At 45.1% G+C, this 23,211-nt stretch overlaps 1 protein-coding gene across 1 annotated transcript in view; it reads left to right on the top strand.

Moving 5' to 3' along the window:
• Window positions 1-23,211, top strand: part of LOC145415044 (metabotropic glutamate receptor 6-like) — a 172,353-nt gene that overhangs the window by 86,032 nt on the left and 63,110 nt on the right. The window contains 1 exon segment of the mRNA XM_080284460.1: window positions 12,969-13,117. Within this exon segment, the coding sequence (XP_080140586.1) occupies window positions 12,969-13,117 (149 nt within the window).

Genomic DNA, 23,211 nt, shown 5'->3' on the forward strand with positions numbered 1-23,211 from the left:
TTCATCCTCACCCATACGATCCTTGCACCCACTGTTCCATACTCTCTTATAGTCTTCTTCCACTACTTGCTTATCATCAGATATACTCCCTCTCTTGCCCTCTCATTCTCATTAACTCCCGCACATATACCTAAACCATATTCCCATTCTCTCACCCTTTCACCTTCCCATTTAGTTTCAGTCAATCCACATATATCCACTCTTGCGGAAGCGATGGTGGCGGGAATAGTTGGAGGGGAAGGTGGTATAGGCGAGGGAGAGCGTGAGGTGTGGAGGTGAGAAGGTGAGGCGATGGGTGATGGGAGTAGTGTGAGGCATGTGCAGAGAGGTTGAGGGTGATGAGTGGAGGGTGGTGTATGAGGTGAGGGTGTGCACGCGTTACGATTAGGTTTTTTTTTTAGGGTGGGGTGGGGAGACTGGACGGAAGTGAAGGCGGCGCTTGTAGCAGTTGATGTTGGTGCCAGCTTTTGCAGGAGGTCCAGCCCCAGGTAGCCATCTTATGCACGGCAGGTGGAATCGAAGATGATGAAGGGATGTCTTGTGGAGACTTGCTGGTGGGTTTCAGTCCGCAAGTCCCGGGTTTCTCCACGGACAGGCAGGGGGCCATCCCCCGCGTCCACGAGATTGGCTGAGGTGGAGAGAAGGGGGCCGAAGTTGGAACTGTGGCAGTAGTAAAAATGTGAGTAGAGGCAGGATCTGGCAGCTCCCGTGTCCACCAGTAGCCTTGCCTTGACCCCATTCAGCCGTATTTTATCGTAGACTGGGAGTCTGTACTTACGTGAAGTGGCCCCTGCCACCGTGGGGAGGTGTGGGGGCGGACCTAAATATCCATCTGCTGTACGTTGTCTTCCTCATCGGGCTCCTCTTCCCCTTGCTCTGGGTACATTATGGGTGGAGCGTCATCTTGTGGGGTGTCGTCTTCCAGGGAGGAGACCTTGTGGTGCCCGTTTGTGGCCGCCCTGCGTCGATTTGCTTTTAGCTGCTCTCGGATGTCGTGCAGCGGGCAGCTGCAACTGCAGGCCGTAAATTCCCAGGGGTTGATAGAAATGAGATTGAGGTTTTCCCTGGGGTTAGGGCATTTCTTCTGGGGGTGGGCCCTGGGTACGGAAGGTGAGGGCTCCACAGTAGGTTGTGAGGGGGGTGGCCGTGGCTTGGGTGGCGCCGCCTTGGTCGTGGGGAATTTGCTTACAGCGTGGATAGGCTGGGGTGTGGAGCCGGCGGTGAGGAGGCATCATACTAGTTGCAGGTCATGGTCCATGTCTCCCGAGGGATCATATATAGTGAAATGTTTCCTGACTGCTCGGGAGGATTCTCAGCAGGGTGTTGAAGGTACTGTATGTTGATCCCGAATGGCTGTGGTTGCTTAGGGATAGGCGGCGGTGACGAGTCGCTGTGCCTGGATGAAAGAATCGTCCAGGCTGCCATCGTATGTGAGGGCATCGAGTTGTGAAAGGGCGACAAGTCTGCCCAGTGAAGGCGTGACCGCCTGTTTCACAGTGTCTGAGAATTGGTCCCATGTCAATTCGGGAAAGATTTTTGTGGCTACAGTAGCAACAATTTTGCCCAGGTTAGGTAGTGTGACGGCAATTTTCTCTCTGTCGCTGTCAAACCCAATATCTAATAGAGGTTTAACCATATCCAAGTAGACATCAATGTCGTATTGTTCAGGGTTGAACTATGTTTGGCTGCCATTGTGCAAAGTTTCCCTTTTTGTTCCTCCGTCCTTTAATCGGATCCAGAACCACCGCTTGCCACCAATGTTATGCTGGGTGTTTTTAGTCTGACCTCTCATCCTAAAAACGCCCGCAACTGAGTGGGGTTCTCTTTCCGGACCAGAAGTAAAGCACCCGCAAAGGAACAGGGCATAAAAACTCGGCAGTATACCTTAGTACATCAATTGTCTCAGTTCAAACTCCTTACATTACAAGAACAAAGAGACACTGGATACAGATTGGACAGGGTGACAGAGTTGCTATTACAGTACAGGTATAAAGTGTACACAAGCACAATAGTGGTATCAAGGGCAAAATACAATTATATCAACACACACAGATATTATCAGTCACTAGAGCATGGTGTAGGTGCTGGAGCTAAGGCACAATTGTCATTTAATACACTCAACAGGATATACTGTACGTGGATGGAATGAAGGGTCAGATTGATTGATATTACTATACACATTATAGGGCGCGAGCCGCGGCACACGGGAATGTCGCTTAGCCGCGGTGACACTATTTTGCTGGTATCTGTCTTTACTGGCTGGTCTCAGTCTATCTCGGGGCACCACTGGTATAGACACAGTACTTTAGTATATCACAGTTGCCTTGCTATTCGTGCTCACTGATCCCTTGATGTCTGCCCTTGTATTTATATGCACTGCTCATCACTTTATATTATACTATTACTGTTCCACTGTCACTTTCACTTCTGTGTCATTCATTAGTCTCTGGCACAACTTGAGAGGTGAGGTAAGGTCGTCACTAGGCCCCTGATTCCTTGGGTTAACAGAGGTGGCGCCCAAGCGTGGGAGGAGGCCTCTCGGGAGAGCTCTCCTGCAGGAGACAATGCACAGCTCTTGGGGGCATCACTGCCCGGGCGTGTGTCGTAGCTGGGGTGCGGGGAGGCCTTTCCGTCTGGGGGCCTCAACCTGATAGGTGGCCCTCGGGACTGGGGCCAAACAACTTCAGGAGGCAGACCTGCCACCTGTTACTCTGGGCGGAGGGCTGAACAGGGGTGGGGCCCAAGCAGTCCCGCCTTGGGGTCCACTGGCTGGCCCTGGGAGACCGGGTGCTGCAGTCGCCTACAGAGCAGGGCGCCGTCAGGAACAGTACTGCATCACCTCTCCTGTCGGGCATCCGTCAGGGGCCGGCGTCATCCAGGAGCTGGCTGCAGGGCAGGAACAGGACCTCACCACCACTCCTGGAATGGCAGCACCTCCGGGGAACCACACATGGAGGGAGAGAGTGAAGGGCATCCCACACAGCCGCGAGATAGTGAGCCGGCTGCGCAAGGGACCTTCTCCTCTGGGAGAACCCTAGAGACTGCAGACGAAGGGAGTACGGTGGCCGCTCCTTCCCCCACACGGACGGTGGCCGTTGTGATGATTCCACAGTCTCTAAGGGTAGCAGCAGAAGGACGTACAGTGGCCATTCCTTCCCCGGTACGTACGGTGGCCCTGACCACGGTGCTGCTCCCGAAGGAGGAAGAGGCAGATGAGGGACCTACAGTGTCCGTTCCCTCCCCGACATGTACAGTGGCCATTGTCGCGGCTCTGCCTGCCCAATGGTAAGTAGCTGAGGGGCGTAAGGTGGCCGCTCCCTCCCCGGTACGTACGGTGGCCATGACTGCGGTGCTACTCCTGTAGGAGGAGGAGGTGGCTGAGGGACGTACGGTGGCCGTTCCCTCCCTGACACATATGGTGGCCGTTGTCGCGATTTCACTCCTACCTTTGCCAGTCGGTGTGCGCTTATTAGCTAACGCACCGAGGCCGTCTCCAGATGTGGCTGTAGCTGAGGGGCGTACGGTGGCTGCTCCCTCCCCAGTACATATGGTGACCGTGACCGCAGTGCTACAGGGGGAAGCAACTGAGGGGCGTACGGTGACCGTTCCCTCCCCGGTACGTATGGTGGCCGTTACCGTGGTGTTGCTTGGGACTGAATCTGGAGCAGTCCCACCTCGAACCTAATGAGGGCTGTTCTATCCGTGAGGTCGTCTCTCATTCCTGCATTGTTGCCATTGGGTCGGTTGAGGGGAAGAGGGACTCAAGGTAGGGGAGCCCTGGCGCCCTTCTCGCTTTGGGTCAATCTCACACTGACCTGGCCCGCTGTGGCGTCCTCCTGGGGTGGGGGTAGGGCTGCGGCTCTGGAATGGGGTGGGGGATGACGGAGTGGGGGGTCCAGTGGCGGCGGAGATGCGTATTTTAAGAAGCAATGTAATTTGCATTAATCCATTTCTTAATATGGATGAAACGGTAGATTTCGCCATACCATAATGAATGGCAAGATCGGAGACACGGATTCCACTTTCAGCTCAGTTGTTGTTCTGACTGCTTTACATTTAGCTCCAGCTGACTCACTAATCTTCTTAGGGCCCATGATTATGTACAATTTTCTATCGAAAGTACGTGATTCATCACAAAATTTAATCGAGCCTGTATGACTGATACATTGCTGGCGGAAGACAAAGCCAGACTGGCGACCATGTGGCACCTACGACGCCGCATCTCTTAGTGCAAATAAGGGGTCACTGTACGAAAACTGGAGCGATTTGGAGGTGAAAAAGCTGCACGAAAACCGAGTTGTACAAGTAGGGAGGTGTACGAATTCCGGGGTTCCACTGTATATATATATATATATATATATATATATATGTATAGTATATATATATGTATATAATATGTATATGTATATATATATATTTATATATACAGTGCTCGTCAGAATTATTGAGCGCCCTGCGTCCCTTCTAAGAAACAAACCTTTCAACATTGAAAAAACATATAAATAATGCATTTTATTTACCTTTAGTGCTTCGTAGGGTAGCCTTTACGTTTCTTCACGGACCTGAGACGTCTTGGAAGTGAAAGAGCGAGGCTCCTGAGGTCCTGGAGGGGTATTTTGTCCCAGGAGTCACGAATGGCAGCTTCCAGCATAGGCAGAGAGCTAACATCCTTCCCATGGAGACTCTTCTTTACGAGGTACCAGAGGTTTTCAATCGGGTTGAGGTCTGGGCTATTTCCTGGCCAGTCTGTCATGAATGATACCTCGCAGTCACGAAGCCAATTGGTGACCGATTTGTCCTTGCGAGCATGTGCACCATCCTGCTGAAACACTCATGCACCTGTTAGCTCGAATGAGTCTGGTAAATGATCGCACAGAAGCTCCAGGTAAACATCCTGATTCACTCTAACATTCTTGGGAAGCACAACAAGCTTCCCCAAACCTTGACCCGAGAAACAAGCCCACACCATGAGTGAATCAGGATGTTTAACTGTGCTTTCTACATACCGTGGGTCAAGTGGGTCACTACCTTTGCGTCGATACACACGTGCTCCTCTGTTACAGATAACACTAAACGTTGCCTCATCAGACCACAACACTGACAACCATTGCTCCTCACCCCAGTTTAGATATTTATTAGCAAAGGCAAGCCTACGAATTCTCTGGCTCTTGGTGAGAAGAGGCTTTTTCACAGGCCTATGACTTGTGTAACCAAGCTCATGCACCCTACGAGACACTGTTCTCACAGACACCTCACCAAACACTTCCGGGTTGCTCTCCTTAATTTTCCTTGCACTCACACGAGAATTAAACTCCACTGCACATTTTAAAATATTACCAGACCTTGGGGAAGTTTTCCTAGGCCTACCAGACCTCGGTTTTTTGTGGGAACTTCACCACTGTTTTCCAACCGAAACCGCGCACACCAACGACGCACTGTCGATCGGTGCCACACCAACCAATTCACTAATTTCCTTTGTCTGGTGGCCTGCCTCCTTTAGAGCAAAGATCTGGGATATGATTTCACTCGATAGTTCATGGGTAGGTGCCATAACAAAGTGGTGAACCCCAAAACACTGTGGGACACTCAGTAAAAAATGGCGCAATTTGAGAGGGACACGCAGCGGAGTTCCTTTCTCTCAGGCAGCCCGTGGGCGACTGAGGCGGGAACCAACCAGCGTGTCGGAAGGCCTCAGGCTACTGTGACGTCATGCTCACGGCACAAACTTGTGGCTCAATTTTTACCCCCAAAAATGGGTGATTCTCTTTTGGCCATAAGTATTGCGCGCCCGGCGGACAACGCTGAATAATTTTGATGAGTACTGTATATACTGTACATGTATATATATATATATATATATATATATATATATATAGGCTCGTGGCCTTTGGTTCCTTTTTCCTGGCATAAATATATATATATACACTATATATATATATATATATATATATATATATATATATATATATATATGCATATACAGTATATCCCTAGAATACATACGCGGGCGTATCACACCCGACACGTACCTGAGTTCACTTGATCACCGAGTGGGTTATTGTCTGAGACGGCTGGGCACCCAGATACCCTCCTTCCACATGTTGCCCTAGTAGGGAGAGGTAATGTTGCTCTGCTCTCTTCGAAGGAAATTTCCATATCGGCGCCCTTGGGTATCTTACACCCATCGTATGTACTCCCGTACATGTGTGACACAGAGTTTGTTATATCCAGCAAGTAGTTTGAGTATGAGATCTAAACTGCTTTTCCTTGCAGGAAGTGAATATTTCTTAGAACACAGATATTTCTTTGTGAACTGTGAAATCATGGCCCACCATTTTTTGAGTGATGAAGAACTTGTTAAATAATGAACACCACTGGGTGCTAAGAATCAGAGTCCACCTGTCCAGTGCCGGGAGTGCCCTGTTCGGACTGACAGGAAGACATGCTTCCAGTGCACCAAATGTCAGAAGGCTGTCTGCCAAGGGCATTATTACCCTGTCTGTGGTGATTGTTTGTGAGTCCAAGTAAGTGCTCATGATTTTGAGAATTGTCAAGGAAAATTTGAACAAATTATTTTTCTCACCGCCATAAATACACCACAAATGACAAATAGCAACTATTTTGGATTGCATACCACTGTGTTTTGCAATTATGAGGTTTCAGTGGTAAAATAATAACATTCACAATTCAAGAAATGAGATTTCCTGATAATTGCAAGTTCTGTCTTAGTTACCCCCTAAAACAAGGTTGTGGGGGTGGGTGGGTGGTCAAAATCACTGGGTAAAGCCTTAGAGAGGTCCAAATACCATGTAGTGTTCAATTTCATGGGTCTGAGATTGCATGAAAAATTGCCAATCTTCATACTCCATTTTTTTACTCTAAAAAAAATACCCCATTTTTTGTCTACCTCCACCACAGCCCACCGTGAGTCTGTAAGGATTAGAGTGCCATGTGCTGCAGCGCCCATGACCCAGGAGTGTGTGTGCAAGTGTAGAAGTCCGCAGCTCCTGTTTCAAATTTTCCACATTTTTTTTTAGTTACATCAGAATTTTTCCCCATTTTTGATACTTTTTTTCAAGTTACCACTTAACCTTTAAGATATCATACAAACTCATTTACATAAGGTTCAAGTGAAAGTACAAAGCTTGTATTTTTTATATATGTACTTGGTTTTACTAAATTTGGATTTTCACATAGGTGTATGACTTTCCGAAAAATGGGTTTATCAAACCCAGCGTATGTATTAAGATGCAGTAAAATTAGCATATGTATTCTAGGGATATATATATATATATATATATATATAGGCTCGTGGCCTTTGGGTCCTTCTTCCTAGCAAATATATATATATATATATATATATATATATATATATATATATATATCAGGACAGTCCCTTCCACCATTATGCTGACAAATCAGATGAGTTGTGGCAGCAGAACATACAGTAACTAAAAACAACAGGGAAAGTGATTTCGCATGAAACTTTTATTTAGTACCCCAGAAATTATCAGAAAAATATAACAGACTGTAAGAAGAACTGACTTAGTAATGTGCATCTAGTGCCTTAAATAAAGCTTATGTTTATCATATATATGTATAATTTTTTTTGGTCATTCCAGTTTATCTTGTTGACTAAGCAGTATTATTTGACTCAATCTCGTCATTCTCCAGAATAAAGGGAAAGACTGCTTCTGACTGATCAAAACGCTAAACCAACGTCTTTCTGCAAGAATAACCAACATTATATCAAGCTTGCTCCTCAGGTAGCGTGAGCTGAAATTGTTGAGATAACTCTGGCGACGATGGAAAATGCGGCTTGTGTTGCTTTAACTGAGCAACATAAAGGAAGCTCTGTTAGCTTCAGATAGTATTTTTCATACCACAGGAACAGGGGCACACCCGGTGGGGGGGGGGGCCGGGCCCAGCCCCTCCCTTAGCTCTCTGGGTCCTTTAAAATTTATATATATTTATTTTGATAACAGCAAAACATGAAAAATTGGCAAGTACAAACAAAGAGTAACACATGAGCCAGCTATTATGCTGGGTGTTTTAAGTCCGACTTCTCCTCCCAAAAATGCCCGCAACTGACTGGGGTCCTCTTTCCAGACCAGCAGTACAGCACCCACAAAGGAACAGGGCATAAAAACTTGGCAGTATACCTTAGCACATCTATTGTCTTAGTTCAAACTCCTTACAATACAAGAACAAAGAGACACTGGATACAGAATGGACAGGGTGACAAAGTTGCTATTACAGGTATAAAGTGTACACAAGCACAATAGTGGTGTCAAAGGCAAAATACAATTATATCAACACACATAGATATTATCAGTCACTAGAGCATGGTGTAGGTGCTGGAACTAAGGCACAATTGTCATTTAATACACTCAACAGGATACACTATACGTGGATGGAATGGAGGGTCAGATTGATTGATATTACTATACACATTACAGGGCGCAAGCCGCGGCACACGGGAATGTCGCTTAGCCGCGGCGACATTATTTTACTGGTTCTGGCTTTACTGGCTGGTCTCAGTCTATCTTGGGGCGCCACTGGTATAGACACAGTATTTTAGTAGATCACAGTTGCCTTGCTCACTGACCCTTGATTTCTGCCCTTGTATTTATATGCACTGCTCGTCACTTTATATTATCTTATTATGGTTCTACTGTCACTTTCACTTCTGTCTCATTCACTTAGTCTCTGGCACAACTTGAGAGGTGAGGTAAGGTCGTCATTAGGCCCCTGATTCCTTGGGTTAACAGAGGTGGCGTCCGGGTGTGGGAGGAGGCCCCTCGGGAGAGCTCTCCTGCAGGGAGACAATGCACAGCTCTCGGAAGGACGTCACTGCCGGGTCTGTGTCGTAGCCGGGGTGTGAGGAGGCCCTTCCGTCTGGGGGCCTCGACCTGATAGGTGGCCCTCAGGACTGGGGCCAAACAACTTCAAGAGGCGGGCCTGCCGCCTAGTATTCCGGGCAGAGGGCCGACGGGGAGTGGGGCCCAAGCAATCCTGCCTTGGGGTCCGCTGGCTGGCCCTGGGAGACCGGGTACTGCGGTCGCCTACAGAGCGGGGTGCCGTCAGGAACAAACTGCAGCACCTCTCCTGTTGGGCATCCATCAGGGGCCGGCGTCATCCAGGGGCTGGCTGCAGGACAGGAACAGGACCTCGCCACCACTCCTGGAATGGCAGCACCTTCGGGGAACCACACCTGGAGGGAGAGAGTGAAGGGCATCCCACGCAGCCGAGAGGCAGTGAGCCGGCCACACAAGGGACATTCTCCTCTGCGAGAACCCTAGAGACTGCAGATGAAGGGCATACGGTGGCCGCTCCTTCCCCCACATGTACGGTGGCCATTGTGGCGGTTGCACAGTCTCTAAGGGTAGCAGCAGAAGGACGTACAGTGGCCGTTCCTTCCTCGGTACGTTCGGTGGCCATGACCGCCGTCCTGCTCCCGAAGGAGGAAGAGGCAGATGAGGGATACGGTGGCCGTTCCCTCCCCAACACGTAAGGTGGCCGTTCCCTCCCTGGTACGTATGGTGCCCGTGGACCGCGGACCTACAGGGAAGCAACTGAGGGGCGTACGGTGGCCATGACCGCAGTGTTGCTTGGGACTGAATCTGGAGCAGTCCCACCCCGAACCTGATGAGGGCTGTTCCGTCCGTGAGGTCGTCTCTCATTCCTGCATTATTGCTGTTGGGTCGGTTGAGGGTAAGAGGGACTCAAGGTAGGGGCGCCCCGGCACCCTGTTCGCTCTGGGTCAATCTCACACTGACCTGGCCCGCTGTGGTGTCCTCCTGGGGTGGTGGTAGGGCTGCGGCTCGGCAGCGAGGTGGGGGGTGGCAGGGTGGGGGGTCCAGCTGCGGCGGAGGTGTGTATTTTACCAGCAGCTCTCTGACTCTAAACCTGCAAATGACCTCCCAGTAATTATCGGATTACCTGACCTCACCTCATTACGGACCCCCCCCTTAGAAAATTCCTGGGTGCGCCCCTAGACAGGAAGCACCAGACATATTATTGCCTTCACTGTAAGAATGTATGTATTTTATTCTTGATGTTTTCCGCCTCAGTTTAGACCTCTGTTGACAAATTATTAAAATGATCTCCCCTCTCAGGTATGATGACCCCTTCGATTTCACTCTTGGTAACACAGTAGGATGCTTGTAACAACTCAATATGAAATATATGGGTGTTGGAACCCAGCATATGATGAGATTCCTAGGGATTATAAATCACTATTATTATTATTTTTTATTTATTTATTTACTTATTTATTTATTTCAAATTATCAAACATATAGAGGTTGCAGAAAGACCGCAAAGTTTTCCCTTCTTGCTCACATTAGCTTCACTTATAGGAGCAGTGGGTGTAGTCTGAATGAAATTACTAGTTAGATTATAATCTTATGGTTATACAATATGCTTACATTTACAAACAATACATTCAGCAAAAAAACTGTAAACTTTTATTTAATTAGATGCCCCTCATCATTCAAAAAGCAGAGTACCTCTCAGCACGGCAGCTTGGAGCGCTTTTTTCTAATTGTTCCTTGTCATTGTTGCTAGGTTATTGTTTATATTGCAGTATTTATGAGTTAACGAATTCCATTCACCCATGTTTTTCTTGTTCTTAGGTGATGAATACTAGTGATGGCATCCAGTACAAGATAAAAAAAATCGGTGTGGCTTGTAGGGCTATCCACTGACACTCTCTCAGGACAGAAATTACCTTCGTGGGGTGATGTTTTGAAGTATTTATTCCACCTGCATGAAGAAGAGAAGAAATCCCTGGCTTAGAGTGTATCTGTGACATCTGAAGCCATCACTGAAATTTGGTTGAGGGAAGGTCTACTGACAAAACATTTTCGTCTTCACAATGTCAAAAAGTACACCAAGAAACTGCAAGATGAATGGCAATGTTTGAAGAAGAACATTTTGCAAAAAATGCAGACAAATTTGGAAAACCAGGCAGCGCTCAAGTCTAGCTTGAACAACCTTTTCGACATCGCTCATCAAGACACCTTAACTATGATAAAATCTCAGGAAGACAAGGACTTCCTGTGTGCTCAGTGGGAGGAGGGCCAAAGGGGCAAAATGGCAATATCGACAAGAAGACTGCCAAGAAAGTCGGGAAGGCTTGCGAAAGAAGTGCATATGAAGCATCCCAGAAATGATGTTAGAGTTTTTTGAAATTACAGTATAGTTATTTTCCAGGGAGGAATACCTCATGGCCGCCAATATCCAGTGTTCATGGTACCAGGTGATTAGCATCAAGCACACTGGATGGCATGTGTAGTCTACTCTTTCAAGATGTAGATCTTCAGATCCCAGTTCAGGCTGTATATACATGAACCAGGGTCTTTCAACTCCTAGTGAACAAAGCAAGCTTGATCGTCTGATTTTTGGCTTGTGGGATTTCTCCCTGTCCATTGTCCAAAATTTCATCCTTCCGTGGTTTTCAGCAAGAGAAGCGGTAAATGCTCCACAATGCGGCCTTTCCTTCCTTCAAGAGCTTCAGGAAATGAACATCACTGGGTACAAGAGCTTTCTTTAGTAGGCCCCTCTGGTACCTCAGTGAGGTGAATGTGGTCATGTCACTATTTGATCCTGCAGTTGACAATGATGGAAAACGAAAAATGGTGGAGAAAATGAACTCTGTTGAAGGATCAGTAGATCTTCCTCCGATAAGTTTGGTACCAGAGCCACAAGGAAAGTCACTGGCAGACTTCTGTTCTTCCAATATGTACAAGTTGTTCACTTTCCTTGACCTGGTTGATTTCCTGCAAGAGGACCCATTAAACTGGGAACACAGCACAAGTTTTTGTTCAGCAAAGGCCAGGGTGGAATCTCTGAACTTAGTGAATGACGTTGCAGAGCCAGGCATAGCATTGATTCAAACTTTCACGAAGGCTGGCAGAACTAGGAATGAAGAGCTGATCCAGTTCATGCTTCAAATTGTTGAGGAACATCAAAAAGGTTTTCCGACAGCTTCCAAAACTAGTTTAAAGTCAAAATGAACAGTGGTGTACTATATGGTGTTACCATTTCATTGTTTATGGAAAACTACAGCCCACGTCACTGTAATATATATATATATATATATTTTTTGCATTGCACAATATATTGTGGAATCACTTATCAGTGTCACATAACCTCTAAATTAACTTGATTTGAATGAATTTGGTAGTGGTAGGTGGGGGCACTCATGTAGTGCCACCCTCGGGTGCCTTCCCTTTCCTCTCTTCTTTCCTTCTTTCCTTCCTTCCTCTTCTGTCTTTTTTTCCTTCATTCTTTCCTCTTCCTTCTGTCTATGGGTGACTCTGCATCGAGTGACAAGCCAAATGGTTTCCTGTACACCAGGAACCATGTATTGTGCTGAATGGTAACCATGTAAGCAAATTATGGTGCCTGGTGGTAATCAGATTGAGCGGGTGCAGGTTTATATCCAAGGGGTGGTCAGGGTTTGTTGCTCACGTAATGCCACTCAGAGATGAGTAAGGCTGGTCACTCTCATCTTAAATGTCAGGACCAACTTGCCTAGCTCCGGGCTCCTGTGCTCCTCATGGGGCAACACTAGACTAGATGCTTATTGATTGATTGATACTTTTCTTATGGATCCCCACAAAATAAGGGGTTCCACTTGCTTGAGTTTTTATTTTGAAATTTCCCCCTATACCATCAAAGCACCCTAGTAACACAGTCTTTTATTTAGCTTAGGAGATGACATCTCTGAAAGAAGAGGTTTGAAATAAAGTTTATAGCATTTTTTAGCTCATTCATTTTTTCTCTATAAATACATAATGAGTAACTAATCTGAATGTTTTGTTGCTCTGACATTTGTAATGTGCATTTCATAACTACGTAGGCTAATGTATAAAACTTGTTGATATACGGTACCCTGTTATGTTATGAAGTGTGCCTATCACTTACCCGAGCAGTAAATTAATGCGTTGTGTACTGTTGCAGTGTCCAGTTGGGTTCAACGAGGCGCGCTACATCGCTTTCACCAATTACACCACCTGTCTTATCTGGCTCATCTTTTTCCCACTCTACCTCTCCACCGAGGCCTCTGGTGATGTCAGGATCGCCACACTGGCACTTTCTCTGTCACTCAGGTCAGTCCTCTTGCCTGTTTCCAACTTAATATCACGTCAGCTACTCAGTGATGAAAGAACCGAAGGCACAGCCTCCCAGTATTAATGTTAAGGGAGAGGGACCAAGTATATTTGCTCGTCCCCTCCTCCAGTATTTAAAGAAGAAAAATAAAATCACCATCACAGTGTGGTTGGTTAATGTGGCCTAAACATCATTTACAATCTTCATTAAACAGTGTTAGTAAATTTTTTACGTTTGAAAAATCAAACCGTAAGGTATACTTAACTCATCTCTTTATCATGAATCATTCAAATTGCAGCTAAACTGTAAAGATCCATGATAAAAACAGTGGTCCCCTGCTTATTACTATTATCAGTAATAAGTTATGATTTATATTTCCATAATATTATTGACCAAAAATCTTTATTGGAGCATATTAAAAAATTAATAATAATGAAATAACCTTTATAGCGGGACCCTGCCAGAGCCGGCCTACTATCAGCTTTGTCTCTAGAGCTGTTTCGCAAGGCTATTTGAGATCAGTCAAGACCAACCAGATGCTTGCGAGAATAGATTTTAGACCAGTACCATCCTAAATGCTGTTCCTATTGGCTGGAGGATTGAGTGGGAGAGAGCCATGAAGGAATCAACTGAGCCTTCTTCTTTTCTGTCGTTGTCTTATTCTAGTAGTTTAATCACTCTTGCAGGAGCTGCCTAGAATGGTCCAACTGACTCACTGCAGTTATCCTCCCCATATTTTTGTATGTTCATATGTAAACAAAAAGACTGGGATAATAATAAGTAAGTTTAGCAATTACTATCATCTTTAGTAGCATACCTAGTAGATTTTTTATATATGAATGAAGAAATGTGATAGATTGCCAGTGTATCACCATCAGCATCGTGATAGGCTAATGGTTTCTTATTATGCCATGAAGTGAAATAAATGTGCAACTGACCTTATCAGTGAAAATGGAATTGTAGTAACTGGAGGCAAATGTTGGAATAATCACCCTTGAGAAACTGTTCCTGGGAAATAGTTGCCTTCTTTACCTTATAATAATCCATAGAGATTAACAGACCTTGAATTTCTCTCCAGACATTATTGTCTCACTAATTTAGCCATAACTTATTACCTTTTTCAGTTCAAGAATAAACAAGGATTCATTTCAAGTAATAACTGCATTTATATAACATTCCATGTCACTGTTAGATGTCATTTGTGCAAAAGTCAATTTATTAAATCCCTCCAGCCATCATCCAGTCCTATGTTGCCCCATGAGGAACGTAGGAGCAGGCCCTAGGTAAGCTGGTCCTGACATTTAAGATGAGAGTGACCAGCCTCACTCATCCTAGAGTGTCATTACATGATCAGTAAACCCCAACCACCCCATGGATATATACCTACACAGGCTTAATCCGACTGGAGCACCATAATTACCCACTAAACCACCAGGCACCATAATTTGGTTATATGGTTACCACCCAGCTTAGTAAATGGTTTCCTTATGTACAGGAAACCATTTGGCTTGTCATGCAGTGTAGAGTTACCCATATGAAGAAACATTAAATTTTATCTTTTACTTCTGTCCACCTTCTTTGTGATACCAGCAGTTACCCACAGGCACACTCTCCCAAACCCATTCACCAAGTCTTGCAGTTCTCCTTCTTCTTTACTAAACAATACAGTATCATCACCAACAACAGAACAGGAAGTTTTGAAATGCTGCCCTCTATCATGTGGGATGCTTCAACATCCACTGTCCTACCTTGTTTCTCTTTTACAACTCCATCCATATACAGCTTAAACAACCTTGGAGACATGACACATCCATGTTACAATCCAACATTCAAATAGAAAAACTCACTCATTTCACCATTCACATGCACTGCAGCAGCCCTAGCACCCGCATACATACTCTTCATGGCATTCAGTAGCATCCTATTTACTCTATATATTCTTAATATTTTCCACATTCCTTGTGTATCCACTCTGTCATAACTTCTTTCCCATCTCTAGAAACTTTTTCACTAAACACCTTAGGATGAAAAATCTAATCTACACAGCTACCTCACTTCATAAAACCACCCTGTTCTTCTCCAACTAATTCCTGTGTTATTTCCCTGTCTCTGTCAATAAGTATTCTGCCATATACTCCTGCTATTACACTAAGAAAACATGCCCAAGTGATTACCACACACTTGTTTTTCACCTTTTTCTTTGTAATTATACTTGACTTACAATCACTCAGGTCTCTACCTTCCTCCCAGGCCAATCTGCACATCTTCCATATCCATTCTTCTACAGTCTCTCCCCTGTGCTTCAGCATTTCACTGCACACTCCATCAATGCCTGGGGCTTTCCTCATTTTAGATTTCTTCATTGTTTCCACTACTACAGTCCTACTGATCTCTTTCTTCCTTCTTATCTCCTCCCTGCTCCCAGTCATTCCCCAGTGACGTATACTCGCATTACTTTCATTCTTAATGTTTAACAATTCCTTAAAGTGGATGTATGTGGATTAAGTGAAATTAAATGGAGAGGAGAGAGTGTGAGAGAATGGGAGTATGGATGGGGTATATGTGCAGGAGTAGGTGCGAATGAGAGGGCAAAAGAAGGAGTGTGTATTGTTGTGAGTAACAGATGGAAGGAGAATATAAGAGAGTATGGATCAGTTGGCTCAAGGATTGTGTGGGTAAGATTGAAAGTTGGACTACAAATGTGGGTGATTGGGTGCGTGTATTAGCCATCACAAGATCGTGCAAGCAGAGTGAGAGAAGAGTTCTGGACAAATGTGGAAGTGTGCATGGAAAAGTTTGAAAGGAATGAGAGAGTGTTTTTGATTGGTGATATGAATGGTAAATTAGGGAATGTGAAGGTGGATGGAGTAGTAGGTAAGTGGGGTGTACCTGCTGAGATAGATAAGAATGGCAGTGCTTTAGCGGGCATTTGTGCCGGGAGGGGGTTGGTGATAGTCAATACCCTCTTCAGACACAAAATGATCCACAGGTATTCATGGCGAATGATGAGAACAGTGGATGGTGAACTGAATGAAAGGAAGGCAATGGTTGATTATGTGTATGTGGATGAAAGGATGCAAAGGTGTGTAATGGATGCAAGAGCATATAGAGGTTGGGGGAGTGGTTTTTCTGACCACCACCAAGTGGTGGTCAGAATCAAGGTCGAGTAAAATGGAGAAATAGAAGAAGGGAAGGACTGGAGGAAGGAGTAGATGCTAGGAGAGTGGGAAAGGTTACAAGAGGATGAGAAAAAGGCAGAATATCAAAGAGAAGTGGAGGAACAATTGGGCAAGTATGAATTGGAACAGCTGGGGGACATGGACAGTCTGAGCAAGATATTTACAGAAGAAATATGTGCAGCATGTGAAGCCCCAGGAATTGATGGAGTGTGTTGTGAAATGCTGAGGTATGGGGGTGAGATTGTAGTGGAGTGGATATGGAAGTTATGTAGATTGGCTTGGGAAGAGGGAAGGGTTCCAGATGACTGGAAATCAGGTATAATTGTTCCTTTGTACAATGGAAAAGGGGAGAGAGAAGTATGTAGTAACCATAGGGGTATTTGCCTAAGGATATGGGTATTTGCCTTTTTAGGGTGACTGGTAAAATATATGGTAGAATACTCATTGATAAGGTTAGGCATATAACAGAGGAGCTAGTTGGAGAAGAACAAGGGGGATTTAGGAAGGGAAAAGGGTGTGTAAATCAGATATTTGTTCAGATATTTGTTCTAATCAGATATTTGTTCTAGAAATATCTAGAGAAGGGAAAGAAAATGTATGCTGCCATTATGGACTTGGAGAAAGCTTATGACAGAACAGATGTACAAGGTATGTGGAAGGTATAAGAATATATGGAGTGGAGGGGAAATTGTTGAGTGCTGTGAGGAGTATGTACGAAGGAGCTAGGGCAACAGTGCGAGTGGATAGTGAGCTGAGTGAGTTCTTTGATTTAAATGTGGGACTGAAACAGGGTGTGTGATGTCTCCATGGCTGTTTAATATATAAATGGATAGGGATGTAAAGGAGGTGTAAGGTAGGGCAGTGGATGTGGGAGTGGCTGTAATGAATGAGGGTGAAATTTGGAAGATTCCAGTGTTGTTGTTTGCTGATGATACAGTATTGTTGAGTGAAGATGAATGGGAGTTGCAAGGTTTGGTGAATGAATCTGGGACAGTGTGTAAGAAGAGGAATCTGAAAGTAAATGTAAACATGAGTTATGGTGTTTGAGAGGAATGAAGTCACGGAATGTACAGTGAGGTTGGATGGTGAGGATATGGAGAATGTGAGTGCATTCAAGTACTTGGGTAGTGTCATGAGTAAGGATGGAAATTTTGGGGATGAAGTGCATGAAAGGGTACAGCAGGGAAGGAAGGTTATTGGTTCACTGAAAGCAGTGATGAGAAATAGGGAGGTGAGTATGGAAGAAGTCACTGCATGATAGTATTGTGATCCCTACCCTGACGTATGGAAGCGAGGCATGGACTTTGCAAACAGGGAACAAGTCAAGAGTGAGAGCAGTGGAAATGAGTTACTTGAGAGGAGCATGTGGAGTGACATGGAGGGACACGTTGTGAATGAAGAAGTGAAAGAACGTTGTGGGGTGGATGTAGATGTGGTTGCAAAGATTAGGAGAAATACACTCAGGTGGTTTGGACATGTGGAGAGAATGGAGGATGAAAGACTGACTAAGAGGGTGTATGTAGTAAGGTGGAGGAAGGGAGGGAAGTCCATGGATGAGGTGGAGGGACGGAGTTGAGAGGTATATTAGGGAGGAGGGAGTGAGTTGGGGGGAGGGTAGTCAAATGGTGATTGACAGAGCGACTTGGAGGCATTTTGTCTGCGGCCATCCTTTGCATGATTAAGGCGTCGGGCCATAGACAAATAGATAGATAGGTGTGAGGTGGTGTGTGGGGTGAAGGGAAGATGAAAGGGGGTGCAAGGAACAGCATGGTGGAATGAAGAGGTGAGACTGGCTGTGACAGAAAGGAAGAGAGCATATAATGAATGGATGAGAAATAGGGGCGTGGAAGAAACTGAGAGACGGAAGAGAGAGTTATATGAAGAAAGGAAGAGAGAGGTGAAAAGATTAGTAAGAGAGAGTAAGAAGAGAGTGGATGAGGAATTTGGAAGATATTTTAGTGTAAAGTGGAGGGAATGTAAGAAAATGTTCTGGAAAGAGGTACAGAGAGTTAGACAGGATGGCAGTGAAGTTAGTAGGAGAGTGAAAAATAAAAATAGTAGATTACTAGTGGAGAAGGGAGAAAAAGTGAGCAGATGGAGAGAACACTTTAAGGAATTGTTGAACATAGACAATGAAAAAGTAATGCGTAGTATAAGTGACTGGGGAATGTGGCTGGGAGAAGGAGGGAGGTGAGAAGACAGGAAGAAATCAGTAGGATGGAAGTTGTGGGAAGCAATAAAGAAAGTCAAAATGGGGAAAGCCCCAGGGAATTGATGGGAGGTGTGTGGTGAAATGCTTGGAAGCATGGAGGAGAGATAGTAGTAGAATGGATGTGTAAGATGTGCAGATTTGGCCTGGGAGGGAGAGGAAGAGTCCCTGGAGGATTGGAAGTCAGGGTATAATTATTCCCTTGTACAAAGAGAAAGGGGGAAAAGAAATGGTGTGGTAATCATAGAGTCTTCTTAGTGTAATAGGAAAAAGTATATGGTAGGATGACTTATTTGGACAGAGTTAGAGAAATAACAGAGGAATTAGTTGGGAGAAGAACAGGGAGGTAATTCAAGGAAGGGAAGAGGTTGTGTAGTAATTCAGATATTCATTCTCTAGATCTTTAGTGGAAAAGTGTCTAGAGAAGGGAAAAAAGAAATTGTATGCCATGCCTGTTCATGGATTTGGAGAAAGCATGTGACAGAATGGATAGACAAGGATTGTGGAAAGTATTAAGGTAAGTCATATGGAGTAGATGGGGAGGAAGTTGTTGAATGTTGTGAAATGTATTTATGAAGGTGCTAAGGCTTGCAGTGCGTGTGGATAGTGAACTGAGTGAATTTTTCTATTTGAAGAGTTGGGTTGAAACAGGGATGTGTCATGCAACCCCCATGGTTGTTCAATCTGTACATGGATGGTGTTATAAAAGAGATACAAGGTAGGTCACCTGGATGTTGGAGTGGCCCTAGTGAGAGAAGGGAGCTGTGCCGTTGGAAACTCCCTGTACTGTTAGTTTTGCAGATGATGCTGTGTTGTTAAGTCAAGACAAAGGGGAGTTGCAAGGCTTGATGGATGACAGTTTGGGGAGAGTGTGTAAGAGACAGAATCTAAAGGTGAATGTAGGGAAAAGTGAAGTTATGGTCTTCAAGAGAAGTGAAGTCAGCGAATGTAACAGTGAGGTTGGGATGATGAGGAAATGGAAAATGTGAGTGCGTTTAAGTACTTGGTGTAGTGTGATGAGTAAGGATGGAAGTTTGGAGGGGTGAAGTGCTTTGAAAGTGTACAGCAAGGAAGAAAGATTGCTGGTTCCTTTGAAAGCAGTAATAAGAAACGGGGAAGTGAGCATGGAAGTGAAAAAGTTACTTACATTGACAATATTGTGATACCAACCCTAGCACGTATGGAAGTGAAGCTTAGACTGTTGTTGGAGGGACACAAGTCAAGAGTGAGAGCTGTGGAAATGAGTAATTTGAGAGGGAGCATGTGGAGTCACATGGAGAGACAGATTGGACAAATGAAGGGGATGTGAAGGAGCATTGTGGTGCAGATGTGGATGTGATAGGAATCATTAGGAGAAACACATGGAGGTGGTTTGGTCATGTGGAGAGTGATGGAGAGTGAGAGACTGATGAGGTGAGTGTATGTGAGTGAGGTGGGAGGGGAGAGGCAGGAGGGAGGCCAAGGAGAGATGGAGGGATGGAGTGGGAGAGATATATGGGAGAGAGGGGTGTGTGAGTTGGGGGCAGGGCAAGTGAAATGGCAGGGGACAGGGCGCTAACATGGAGGCGATTTGTTTGTGGCCACTCCTAGATGGAGATTAAGGCATCTTGCAGTAGATAGATAGATAGCTGTCTCGTCATCTGCTCGCATTTTCTCCTTCTCCACTCGTAGTCTGCCATTTTTATCTTTCGCTCTTCTAAGCTACCTTCTTATCACCTTAACTCTCTTTTTTTACCTCCTTCCAGAACATTTCCTTACATTCCCGCCGCTTTACACTCAAATTCCATCTAAATTTCTCATCTTCATCCTTCATTACTCTTTTACTTATCTTTTAACCTCTTCTCTTTCCTTTTTAACACATAACTCTCTCTCCTCTCTCTGCCAACTTCCACCTATGTTTCTGCTTTCCCATCCACTCACTATATGTCTTACTACTTTTGCACCACAGCTTGTCTCACCCCTTCATTCCACCATGCTGTTCTCTGTGCACCCCCATTCCCACTTTCTCTTCACCCTACATACCACCTCATATGCTATACATAGATTCTTCCGTGAATACTGTGCACCCACACCTTCCACCTGCCTCATCTGCTCCAAGTCATATTTGCCCAATTCGCCCCTCTACTTCTTTCATATTTTCTGCCTTTTTTTTTCCATTCTCTTGCAACCTTTCTACCTTCTCCTTGTATGGACTGCATCCTCCTGTCCTCCTCTCCTTCTTTTATACGATACGCATTTGTACATTGACTTTCACTACCACCAAGTGGTGGTCAGAGGAGTCCACTTCCCCAACCTTTGTATGCTTTTGCAATCCAGCACATATCTTCTCATTCTCTCATCCACACACACACAATGCATTTCCTTTCATTTATTCAGTTCACCACCCACCCGTTCGCCTCATTACTTCACCATTTATACCTCTATGGATCATTTTTGCACCACAGGTGGGTATTGGATGTCACCAACCCCCTCCCCAGCACAAATGTCCACTAGATCATTACCATTCCACATCCACATCTGCAGCCACACCCCACTCACCTACTGCTCCCATCTACCTTCACATTCCTTACTTTTCTATTCATATTTCTCATCAAAAACACCCTCTCACTTCTCTCAAACTTTTCTATGAATGCTTCCACATTTCTTCAGAATTCTTCATCCACTCTGCTCACATGGGTCTTCTGTCAGTGCATATACACTGGCCACAACAGTTGCCCACGCTTGTATTCCTACATTCAGTCCACACAATCTTTGAACCTGTTGATCCAGTACTCTGTTATATTCTCTCTCCTTCCATCTCTTGCACACAACAATTCATACTCCCTTCCTTTGGCCTCTTATTTTCACCTACTCCCCACACTTATACCCGGTCCATATTCCCACTCTCTCACACTCTCACCTCTTCATTTGGTCTCTATTTCATATCCTCAAGCACCTGGACAGTCTCTCTTTCACTTCATCATTTGCACCTCACATTCCACATCGAAATCTGCAACATGTGTGTGTGTGTGTGTGTGTGTGTGTGTGTGTGTGTATGTGTGTGTATGTGTATGTGTGTGTGTTTGTGTGTGTACACATAGGCCGCTACATGAGAAATGCGCTTAAACTGAATGTGGGTTAAGGAACTCTGTGCAGGGTGGATTTCTGTTGAGAATCTCTTCCCAGTCCCCCATTGCTTGTAACCTCAGCCCAGTAAGGTCAGGGGTGCTGTTGAGATTTCCTAGTTTTCCCTTCAAGAAGAGCTGTGACTGAGAGTTGTCTTGAGTGACTGAGATCCTCCCATCCTTGCTGCCTCCTGTGGCATTGTAGAATTAGTTTGGCACTTCTTGGTTCTGAAGATGGACATGAGAGCTTCACTGATGTCATGTGCTGAAAATTCTGTTGACCCTTTCCATAAGGTGCATATCTTTGATCTTATTCTTGCAACTATCTATCTGTCTATCTACTGTGCCAATAGCATACATAATCCCATAAGGAGTGGCCATTTGACTTTGAGCTGGTTGTTTTACAGGTTATGGGCACTAATCCTCCACCAACCCACTTGTTGACACGTAGGGAGCACGTATGGTTTGGTTATATGGTTACCACCCAGCGTTGTAGAATGGTTTCTTGGCTTACAGGAAACCATTTGACTTGTCACTCAATGTAAAGCCACCTGTAATGGAAAGAAAAGCAATAAGAAGTGACAGGAAAGATGGGAGAAATAGGAAGAAGAGGAGTGGCAGACACGAGAAAGAAAGAATGATAAAGGCTAAGTGAAGAAGTGAGACAGCATACTACATCAAGTGAGTGGATGATGGTAACTCCACCACCTACAGTTTTATTTAGCTAAGAGGGGACTTTTTGAGGTGGAGAGGTCATATTCAGCTCCTCATTACACTCCTTTACTACCCAGGGGACTTCCTCCTAACCATTAAGTAAAAGTATCTGGTGTAGCTTGATTAAAAAAAAATTGGATTGAAGAGTTTAAAAATTCTGCTTTGCCTTCACATGTCATTCATCAAGGACTACAGGGTCGTGAAGCATTTAATAGATGATAGTGCAGCCCTGATGACCACAATGGTAGTAATAAATTGCAGACACATCCATCTATAAAGCACCCAGTTTGTTGTGACTTGTGGACTGCTTTCAAAAGATACAGTATATAGACCTACCCATTTTTCAAGGATGTGAGTCAGGTTTGCTTTAGAGCATCTGAGACTGCCCTAATATATATATATATATATATATATACAGTAATCACTCTAATATTAATCTGGACGCTCAATAACCGAACATCCCCACTCACCCGGACCTTATTGTCCTGGGATCCAACTATCTCCCAAAATGGTCCGAAAACCCCAAAAAATAAAAAATAAAACGATTTTTTCCAGTCCGTAATTTGAACTTGCCGCTCGCGCCGCGTGAGAGCATTGTTTTAGGCAAGCGTCATTCCTCCGACGTCCGATAGAGCTGCCGCTGCATCCTCCTCCCACTTCCCGCCTGTCTCTCACCGCGACTGGACCTACGCTCTTCGCAATGGCTGCCCACGTGCTTGCTTTTGTGGTGGTGCCCTACCTGCTACAGTAGGCCTCCTGCTGCTCTCGGGCCTCCCTCTTAGTGTGTGTGATGATGGCCTCTCGCCACCTGAGAAAAGGAAGAGAGTGGTGTTTGACTCTGGAAAAGAAGAGGGAGATATTGGAGAAAGTGGATGCGGGTTGGTCTT

Source organism: Coenobita brevimanus, chromosome 101, assembly GCF_032717465.1.
Source record: "Coenobita brevimanus isolate Jiangsu-jjx chromosome 101, ASM3271746v2, whole genome shotgun sequence".
NCBI lineage: Eukaryota > Metazoa > Arthropoda > Malacostraca > Decapoda > Coenobitidae > Coenobita > Coenobita brevimanus.